General features: G+C 52.3%; 1 protein-coding gene and 1 long non-coding RNA gene across 5 annotated transcripts; one reads left to right on the top strand and one right to left on the bottom strand.

Moving 5' to 3' along the window:
* Window positions 1–48: 48 nt before the first annotated feature.
* On the top strand, window positions 49–2,757 carry LOC105508044. The gene is made up of 2 exons (XR_001001201.1): window positions 49–919; window positions 1,762–2,757. It is a non-coding gene; the product is annotated as an uncharacterized LOC105508044 (long non-coding RNA).
* Window positions 2,758–3,540: 783 nt separating this feature from the next.
* Window positions 3,541–9,785, bottom strand: RPL38 (ribosomal protein L38). Of its 4 annotated transcripts, none has more exons than XM_011937053.1 (5): window positions 9,657–9,785; window positions 9,409–9,449; window positions 9,182–9,242; window positions 4,079–4,201; window positions 3,541–3,612 (listed from the first exon to the last, which is right to left on the bottom strand). In XM_011937053.1, the coding sequence occupies exons 2-5, from the start codon at window positions 9,409–9,411 to the stop codon at window positions 3,587–3,589; spliced, it is 213 nt and encodes a 70-aa protein (XP_011792443.1). In that variant the 5' UTR covers window positions 9,412–9,449; window positions 9,657–9,785; the 3' UTR covers window positions 3,541–3,586. The 4 variants fall into 4 exon arrangements, with proteins under 4 accessions (XP_011792443.1, XP_011792377.1, XP_011792515.1 ...); XM_011936987.1 differs by having other exon boundaries at window positions 9,622–9,725; XM_011937125.1 differs by having other exon boundaries at window positions 9,597–9,657.
* Between the last annotated feature and the right edge of the window lie 455 nt (window positions 9,786–10,240).

The raw sequence follows: 10,240 nt of genomic DNA, 5'->3' as shown, positions 1-10,240 counted from the left end.
GCCCGCGCTCCCCCCCTCGCCCCGCCCCGCCGCGATTGCAGTCCCAGTTCTGGGCGGGGATCTGTCCTGACCGGATACGAGGAGGGACGTGAAAAAAGCTCCCAGAAGTCTCTAAATCGGTTTCAGTCTCGAGGTCCCCGAGCTGCTGCTTATTTATGATCAGATCAAGGGTATAAGGTGTCAGTGGGAGCAGGCATAGGCCAGAGAGGGACGACTGCCCGTCCCAAAGGTTTGTCACAGGGTAAGTAACCGACAGACTGGGAACGGAAGGAGGCAATCTTCAGCCACTCGGTCACTCATTCAAAATTCACTCTCAATCATTTTTTGGGCATCTATTGTGCAAGCCCTGTGGACTTAAAAGAGAAATAAGACGCGGTCCCTGCCCTTGGGGAGCTCCCGGCACATCTGCCCCAACGACTCACTGAAGCTGCTTGCCGGGCGCCTGAGTGAGGACAAGGTGTCCTAAGGACTGAGAAAAATTGCTTGATTCTTCCTGGCAAATGGGACAGGGTGAGCTTCCTGGAAGAGCGGGCCTTCGAGCTGTGTAGTGGGGAAGGTAGGAGAGTGATGAGAGCACTCGGGGAGACCGAAGCGCATGCAACGACACATTTATTGAGCACCTACTAAGTGCCAGGCACTGTTACATCGGTGATGTAACAACAGCCGACAAAAACCCTCACCCCGAGTGCAGGCACTGCAGAGGGTGATGACAGTACCCGAGAAGATGCCGAACGCAGGCCAGGAGGGGCTCTGGGGAAAAGCAAAGGCAGGGGAGATTGCCCATTGGGGAGCCTTGCGTCCCTGGGCCCTCAGTACTCTGCACACATACAGACCCCACCCATCCTGTAACCACAAACTGCTTGGCGTGACTGGCCAGCGGAGGGAGGGGCCCAGGCTGAAGGACAAGTAGGGGTCAGGGGTAGGTGGGGTGGAGTGATGGGGTCGAGGCAGATTGGGTGTAGAGACCACACTGCGCAGCCAGCCTGAGGGGTGCATAGCGACCGCGGCAGAGAAGTAGGTGAGAAAGGAGCCCCGGGAGGATGGGGGCAGGGCTCCTAGGGTTCTGGCTGAAGGAACCAGGTGGATGCCGGCAGGCTGAAAAGGCTGGCAAACACACGTGGCTGCTGGGGGGTGGGGCTCCAGGCACCCCGTGCTCAAGGGCCCTGTGTCCATTAGAGGGAGTCCTGGCCTCGCGGCCTCTCCTCGTGGCCGTGATCCCACAGTTCTGGGGCCCTGCAGGAGCCCGAAGCCGAGGGGCACGTGAAATTGGAAACAGCCATTCTTCTCTCATCGCGGCCTCTTTCAACAAATTTTCTTGAGCATGTTCTCTGTTCTACAAGCTAGAGTAATGGATGAAACACACGTTCCCGCCTGCATGGCGTCTACAGCCTAGTAGGCGAGGTGAGGTGAGCTTGCATCCTGCAAACAGCGATTACAGCCCTTGCGAAATGCCAGAGTCCCTGCTGTAGGGAGGAGATGGAAGGTGGGCATCGCAGTTGTTTCCCAAAGGACAGTGACATGAGCTGAAGGACGATAGGGAGTCAAAGAGGGAGGTGCTGGGGAAGGCCTCTGTGCAGAGGGAACAGGACCCTGTGAGATTAGGGACTAGGACCCGTGGAAGGGGAAGCAAGAAAGTTCCAGAACAGGAGAGGGGAGCCGGAGAACTGCAGAAGCCAGGCGATCAGCTTGGAGACTGCGGCAGGGGAGGGAACTTCTTTGGGTGAAAACCTCATTTTAAAAGGTCTTAGTCTCTTCACTCAGTCCCTGCAGTTGCTGGGGAAAGTGGACTCTTCGGGTAGGGCTCTGGTAATGGCCTTTATAGCCCCTGCCCTCAGAGGTCCCCCAAGTGGGAAGGGCCTGCCTCCTAGGCAGTGGGGGGTCACGGAGGACTGACTTCGAACCCAGTGCTGGGGAGCCCCAGGAGGCTGGAGGCCTGCACATGGCACTGGAAGAAACAAACTGTGAAGGCTCTCCCTCAGGGCCATTCCCACAGCCACCGGAATATCCAAACCTGCTCAGCCCACCTGCCCCCAGCCAGACAGCGACCATTCTAGCTGCTTCCCCGGAGGCCTGCTGACTCAGAGAGGTGTCAAAAAGCTGAGGCAGAACAGGGACAGACCTCCCAGAGACTCAGCAGGGAGTTGGAGAAGTCAGCAAACCAGCAGCTGTGGTCCATCCCCATCCCCCCTCATTCACCTGTTATGCAGCACTTAGTGGCTTGCTGAAGCCCCAGCAAGGCAGTGGCCCACCTGAGAGCTCGGAAACACACCTATGCCCCAGACCACTGCAATCACAACCTCGTCAGCCCTGGCCACCCTAGTGAACTGGCTAAGGGCCCCAGATGACTCTGAGTCACAAGCCAGGGCTGGGAGGCACTGCATGAAAGGCGGCCTTCTCTACACAAGGCTGGACACACCTTCATGGCCTGTCTCCTAGGAGCTGGGATGAATCTCTGGAGGATGTGCTGGGAACAAAGAAAACCCACGTGGTAAAAGCTCACTCTTCCTTCGGAATCTGAAATGTTCACAGAACAGGAAGGCTGAAAGTTGCCCACAGTGCCACACCCGGGCCTGAGGGCCGACGTACCCACCCTCTCCCTCTCCCGGAGGAAAGACCCCCAACCAGACTCAAAACCACCTCACCCCCTCACAATCCTTACAGATATTCAAAGACTGGCACTTACACCTCACAACCTGAGTGCGTTTAAATGCCTAACACAATACCAAGTGCACTGTACACCACACCTGAAAAGGCAGACTGTTCCCGTGGGGCTGTCCGCTGGGGCACAGCACCACCTGGTGGCCACCCCGACCTGCGCACCTCCCTCCACTGTGGCCTCCCCCATCCCAGTACCCTTACAGCAAGCTCATGAAAGAGGTGTTAATATGGCTGTTTTCCAACTGAGGAAACGGGCAAAAGTGTAGTCATTTCTGCCAGTCAGTCAAGTTAGCGAGTAGCAGATGTGCTACACCTTGTTGCACCCATTTTGGGACCTGTTTGAACGGCATGCCCCACCGTCGCTCCCACATCTGCCAGTATGTTTAACCCCACGTGCTGTTTCCATCACGGCCTCCCCACATCTTATTTTCAAACTTGGGCTGAAAACAGATGGCCTCATTTGCCCACTGAGATCATGTTCAAGATTAGGGATGTGCTGGGCACGGAGGCTCGTGCCTGTAATCCCAGCACTCTGGGAGGCTGAGGCGGGCAGTGAAACCCTGTCTCTACTAAAAACACAAAAATCAGCCGGGCGTGGTGATGCATGCCTATAATCCCAACTACTTGGGAGGCTGAGGCAGGAGAATCGCTTGAACCCAGGAGGCGGAGGTGGTAGTGAGCTGAGATCGCGCCACTGTGCTCCAGCCTGGGCGGCAGAGCAAGACTCCGTCTCAAAAAATCAGGATGCAGGGAGGCAGCAACATGGACCCGTGTCCTGTTCCCACCAGAAGCCACTACCAGGTAGCGTATTTTCCTTTCCCATCCTCAAAGCCACTACCAGGTGGCATATTTTCCTTTCCCATCCTCAAAGACGAAAGACACTTAGGATTCTTAGTATTTTAATACACTTCAAATCAGTGTGTCTGGTTCATTTCAGTTCCTTCACTGCCAAACCTAGAGGAAAAGAGACAGAAGTCAGCCATCCAGAAAACACACCCGAGTCGCTGCTGCTGGTCTAGATTTTGTGCTTAAGCTAAAGAGAGCACACAAGGTTCAGAAATTAGATCCACCAGGGAAGTTTTGGTTAAAATATTTCGTGTCTGATAAAAAGACTTGGTCTATTATATTCAATCCGTTCCCTGTAAAAAATCGGGATGATCAGTACCAGCCCCAACCTCGCAGGACATGAACAGCACTAAATGAGCTCTAACCTCTCTTCTGACTGAGGAAACGATTTCTGCTACTGTACATAATCTGAGAATCACAACTACTCCTCACACTCCCAAGAGCAAGAACAGATTCTTAAGCCCATCAAATGGGCTGTGAAATCTGGGAGGGATTCAAAACAAGATACAAGACGGCCACACACAGCAGCCTTCCAAACCCCACCTGCCCCTGAAGTGACTTCAGGCTCACTCACCGGGGGGCAGGGACTGCTTCAGTTTCTCTGCCTTCTCTTTGTCAGTGATGACCAGGGTGTAAAGGTATCTGCTGCATCGAACTTTAAACTTCACATTGTCCTTATTTTTCTTGATCTTGACAGCTACCGGAGACCAGAATCAGGAATTACATTGTATCACAAAGAACAAATGTGACACAGTCCACATGCAAATACACTCAAGCAGTAAGCAGCACGCAAGTGACAGTCAGCACCCACCTCCAGCACTGTCCCTCTGCACAAACAGAAAACACTATGACCCATTCCTGCAACTTCGAACTTTTATTGGGTACATTGAACACAACATTGTAGAACATCCTCTAGCAATCTTAGTATCTTTCTTATTTCTACTTTTTTTTTTTTTTGAGACAGAGTCTCGCTCTGTTGCCAGGCTGGAGTGCAATGGCGCAATCTCGGCTCCCTGCAACTTCCGCCTCCCAGGTTCAAGCAATTCTCCTCCCTCAGCCACGTGGAGTAGCTGGGATTACAGGAGTGCGCCACCACACCCAGCTAATTTTTTGCATTTTTAGTAGAGATGGGGCTTCACCATGTTGGCCAGGATGGTCTTGATCTCTTGACCCCAGCCTTGGCCTCCCAAAATGCTGGGATTACAGGCGTGAGCCACCGCGCCCAGCCTATTATCTTTTTTAAAAAGGATGGAAGCAGCGATAAAGTAAGAAGATGGGCTGTCTGCTGGGACTGAGCGCTTTTCAGCACTCCACTCCTGGAAATCACGTCTCCGCATGTGAGATGACATTCTGGGCCAGTAAGACAGAGCTTGTTCTTCAGGATGCCTCCAGCCACTGCACACAACGCGCACCCAGGCCTTTCCTTGAATTTATGTGGAATCCATTTTCTGGGTTCTTTCCTGCTGCCAAGTTCTATCTCAGGATCACAGCTCAGACTGGAAACAGCTCTAACCTGTCCCTCCAGTTCAGCTGCGTGGGGTCTGCATTGTGCACCACTCCGGTTCTGTACTAGCAGTGTCAATGCATTGCCCTCTGGCTGCTGTGAGACAACCCCTTCCCAGGAGTAGTTACCACTCCATGTACTCGCCAAATGCCTTGTTCTAACCACTTTAAAAACTGCTCGGACACTCCCAGGAATTGTTGAAACAGCAGTGATGTGCCAGTCAAGAAAAAGGTGGCTGAGGGCCGAACACTGGCTCTAACGCACCAACGCAAGGACCTGGACAGACGCAGCACGAGACAATCTTGTCCTCGCAATTCTGCAACTCCATTTCTTTCTTTCTTTTCCTTTTTTTTGAGACGGAGTCTTGCTCTGTCTCCCAGGCTGGAGTGCAGTGGCGCGATCTTGGCTCACTGCAAGCTCCGCCTCCCGGGTTCACGCCATTCTCCTGCCTCAGCCTCCCGAGAAGCTGGGACTACAGGCGCCCGCCACCGCGCCGGGCTAATTTTTATTTTCAGTAGAGACGGGGTTTCACTGTGTTCACCAGGATGATCTGGATCTCCTGACCTCGTGATCTGCACACCTCGGCCTCCCAAAGTGCTGGGATTACAGGCGTGAGACACTGCGCCTGGCTGCAACTCCATTTCTGCCAGTAACTGCTATAGGAATGGGCACATCAGAGGAAGCAGCACTGTGACTCAGGGCCTGCCAAAAGCATGAGGTGCCTGGGCTCTTGTTCTTAATACATCCACGCACCTGGATATCTATCCAAACTAACCCATTTCAGTGTAACACTGACCCTAGCAACTGAACTAAGCTCAACACCACTTGCAAAACATATGGAGCTCTTCAAAATGGTTACTCAGTTGGGCGCAGCGGCTCACGCCTGTAATCCCAGCACTTTGGGAGGCCGGCGCAGGCAGATCGCCTGAGGTCGGGAGTTTGAGACCAGCCTGACCAACGCTGTGAAACCCCATCTTCTCCTAAAAAATACAAAAATTAGCCGGGTGCCTGTAATCCCGGCTACTGGGGAGGCTGAGGCAGGGGAATCACTTGAACATGGGAGGCAGAGGTTGCAGCGAGCCATGATCCCGCCATTGCACTCCAGCCTGGGCAATAAGAGCGAAACTCCATCTCAAAAAAAAAAAAGTTTATTCAACATTGCCGTATGTGCAGCAATTCCATTTCTAGATATATACCCTGAGGAACAGACAGCAACCACAGAAGAAATATTTGCACACCCATGTTCAGAGCATTATTCACAATAGCGAAAATGTAGAAGCAACCCAATGTCCATCAATAGATGGATAAACAAACCGTGGCCTCCCACAATGGAAAACTCAGCCTTCCAAACAAAACTTCGGTCTGGGTGTGGTGGCTCACGCCTGTAATCCCAGTACTTTGGGAGGCCGAGACGGGTGGATCATGAGGTCAGGAGTTCAAGACCATCCTGGCTAACTCAGTGAAACCCCGTCTCTACTTAGAAAAAAAAAAATTGGCGGGGCATGGTGGTGGGCGCCTGTAATCCCAGCTACTCAGGAGGCTGAGGCAGGAGAATGGTGTGAACCTGGGAGGCAGAGCTTGAGGTGAGCCAAGATTGCACCACCGCACTCCAGCCTGGGCGACAGAGTGAGACTCCATCTCAAAAAAAAGAAGAAAAAAGAAAGAAAGAAAAGGCAATGCTGACACATGCTTGAGAACTTTGAAGAGAAAGAAGCCAGCCACAAAAGGTCAAATATGCAATAGCAGACTCCATTTGTATGGGGTATCCAGAGCAGTCATATTCAGGGACAAATTGGAAGGTGGTTGCCAGGGACTGGGGAAGAATGGGGCGCTGATGTTTAACAGAGGGAGCTTCAGTTTGGGAAGATAAAGTTCTGGAGATCGGTGGTGATGGTGGCAGCTGCCCAACAATGTGAATTTACTGAGTGCCACTGAACTGTACAATTATGCTTTGTTGTCCAGCCAGGAGTGCAGTAGCATAATCACGGCCCACTGCAGCCTCAATCTCCTGGGTTCAAGCAGTCGCTACCTCAGCCTCCTGAGTAGCTAAGACCACAGGCACACACCTGGCTAACTTTTTTCTTTTGTAAAGACAGGGTCTCACTATGATGCCCAGGCTAGTCTCTGCCTCAGCCTCCCAAAGTGCTGGGATTACAGATGGGAACCACCATACCCAGTGTAAATGGTGAATTTTATGCTACGCCTATTACACATTAAAAATTAATATAACAATTTCAAAAGTTTTTTCAACAGCTACTGACACTTTACTATCTCCAGGGGACTGTGACCCCTACCTTTAAAGCTGCATCATCTAAAATCCAGGTTCCCAATTTTTTTTGTGAGAGAGTCTCGCTCTGTCACCCAGGCTGGAGTGCAGTGGGACAATCTCAGCTCACTGCAACGTCCACCTCCCAGGTTCAACTGATTCTCCTGCCTCAGCCTCCTGAGTAGCTGGGACTGCAGGCGTGTGCCACCATGACCGGTTAATTTTTAAAGTTTTGGGAGAAATGGGGTTTTGCCACGTCGCCCAGGTTGGTCTTGAACTCTTGGTTCAAGCGATCTGCCCACTTTCGCCTCCCAAAGTGCTAGAATTATAGGCATGAGCCATCACGCCCGGACCACCACCCTTTTTAAACACAAGCAAAGAGTAATGTCATGTTTAACTTGCTGAGAAGGGTAAGTTACCTACTGGTAGAGTTGGGCTTTGAACTAGGCAGTGACCCCATATGACCTGAAATAAAACTAACCTGATAACCTCATCTCTTTATACAAAACAGTGGCAAACAGACATCATTCCCACCAGATGCTATTTGTTCCCACAGGTGGTCACCACCTCAAAGGTGACAGCTTGTTTTGGGTAATGGGGACACAAATATGACCCCTATCTCTGCCTACCCCCAACTCATTGAAAGACTCTCCCTGTACACCAACCACCGTCTGGCACCATCACTGGCATGGAGCATTAGAGACGGCTGGTGTCTTAGCCCACCTTAACAGGCCTGTCCCATGCAACCCCACTTCCACATGTGACCTGATTCTCTTTCATGAAGCTGAAAAAATATGACTCTGGGTTAAAGTAACAACATAACTCAAGACCTATCAAACACAAGCCCCCAAATCTTCAAGTATCACAAAGGGATAACACAACTACCTCTCTCACACTTGGTGTAAAACTTTACGTAAGTGGGTAGCAGAGATTGGCACCTATCCATTGAAAATCTGCTGTTTAAGGATTTTCATTAATCACCTTCTTTCCCTTGTATGTACAAGCTGGGAGACAGACTTACCACAGTCCAACTTAACCTCTGTGACTTTGGGAATGCGATGTGCATTCAGTAGAAGCCCTGCTTCATTTGATCTTGGCTGGGCGCAGTGGCTCACGCCTCTAAACCCAGCACTCTGGGAGGCGGAGGCAGGTGGATCACCTGAGGTTAGGAGTTCGAGACCAGCCTGGCCAACATGGTTAAACACCGTCACTACTAAAAACACAAAAATTAGCCAGGCGCAGTGGCGCGTGCCTGTAATCCCAGCTACTCTGAGGCAGGGGAATCGCTTGAACCTGGGAGGCAGCAACTGCAGTGAGCCAAGATCGCACCACTGCAATCCAGCCTGGGCCACAGAGCCATACTGTCTCAAGAAAAAAAATAAAAATAAAAACTTTTTAAAATCTTTTTCTGGGCTAGATAGGTATGACACCTTCTGACACTGGCCATCGACCACAGGATCACGAGATAAATGACTTATATTGCAGTGTTCCGTACTCAATGAATTACATGCAAATATCCAGCACTTCATTACAAAATGGGTTTTGTGTTAAGATTTTGCACAACTGCAGAGAACCTAAACTCAGTGTTTATGGGACGTGTGTTTTGAGGCTTTCGCGTAGTGGAGATTCCGTTCCGAAAATTTACTGTATTATACAAAAGAAAACTGAACTCCGGGCAGCCTCTGAGATGCTCGCGATTAGCTCAGATGGTCCTAGAATTCCAGAGCCTCAACGTGCCCCACACAGCTCTTTCTCACGGGAAATACAACGAAACCACTGGTCCCAGAGGGCCAGGCACACGCCCAGACAGCCTAACCCGTCTCCTGCCAGACATTCCGGGGAAGACGCTACCGGAGCGGTGCCAGGGTAGGCACCGCTCATCTTGAACCTTCGGAGCAACCACTTACATTTGGCATCCTTTCGTCGGGCTGTGAGCAGAAAATCCTTGATTTCCTCAATTTTCCGAGGCTGCAACATAAAGGAAGCGGGTAAACAGCAAAGAGACACGTCTTCCGGTGACGGTCCAGTCCATCAGCTCCTCCCGGCCTCCGGAGGCCCTTGGGAGGCTCTCGCGCCCTCGCCCCGGGTCCCACGAACCCACCCCGGGAAGGCGCCAGGCAGGGACCGTACTCACCATGGCGACGAGGCGCGCAGGGAGCTGGCGCGGACCGGGACCTGCGGGAAACAGTCCTTGGCGTTAACAGGGCGCGGGGTCTGGCAGTCAACCCCGCTTTCCCGCCCTCCCCCGAAATATCGCCCGCATCGCACTCCCTTTCTCCTCCCCGACACCCTCCACGCGGACCTGGGGTCCCCAGATTTCACCTGGCCGTGGATTGCCCCAGATTACCCTTCTCACCCGCGTACCACTCCAGAGACACTCACAGCGAGCAGCGACCGAGTAAAAGAACGAAAAAGGACGAGACTTCCGTTTCCGGGCAGTTAAACCCGCCCAACGGAGGAAACTGGATACGGTGCCTGCCGAGGGTCAAGACTCATGTAGGCGTTGGCACTTCCAATTTCCGCAGCCCTGCCCCCTCGTGGTCGAGGTCAACAGTGCAGCTCCAAGAATGGAATGGACCATCCTGGCTGCCGCCCTCCCTCCGACTCCCTCCTCCCCCTCCTCCCCATCCCTTCATTCTATGACCCCCGCCTCTTCCCCATCCACCACTTCCTGTCTTCCCCCGCAACCTCCCAAACCCCAGCCTGGCTTTGCTAGGTTTTAGTTCAGATTCAGTTCGAAGAGCTAACGCTTATTCTCCACGGCTTTCACTGGACCCGTGCACGGGACATCTGCACAGAGAATTCTTCATTTAATAGCAGAGACCCTCGTGTACACCTTGTAGAACCTCTTGTTCTGGCGCCTCACGTTTTCTTCTTCCGGTCTCCTTTTTGGGACCTGAACCTGTGATGACCAGGGCCCTGGAATCTTCTTTCCATAAGAGGGAGCGTTCCTGCCTGCTGCTTCC

Source organism: Colobus angolensis, unplaced genomic scaffold (genome assembly GCF_000951035.1).
Source record: "Colobus angolensis palliatus isolate OR3802 unplaced genomic scaffold, Cang.pa_1.0 Scaffold1, whole genome shotgun sequence".
Taxonomy (NCBI): domain Eukaryota; kingdom Metazoa; phylum Chordata; class Mammalia; order Primates; family Cercopithecidae; genus Colobus; species Colobus angolensis.
This window is presented reverse-complemented; position numbering and strand designations above follow the sequence as displayed.

What these genes read in the sequence shown, in the direction of transcription:
- RPL38 (XM_011936927.1), bottom strand. Translation starts at nt 9,251, where the DNA reads ATGTTGCAGCCTCGGAAAATTGAGGAAATCAAGGATTTTCTGCTCACA. An exon ending in CCGACGAAAGGATGCCAAAT is followed by an intron (nt 4,202 to 9,181) that starts GTAAGTGGTTGC and finishes GGTCTCCGGTAG; the next exon opens with CTGTCAAGATCAAGAAAAAT. An exon ending in GAAGCAGTCCCTGCCCCCCG is followed by an intron (nt 3,613 to 4,078) that starts GTGAGTGAGCCT and finishes CTTTTCCTCTAG; the next exon opens with GTTTGGCAGTGAAGGAACTG.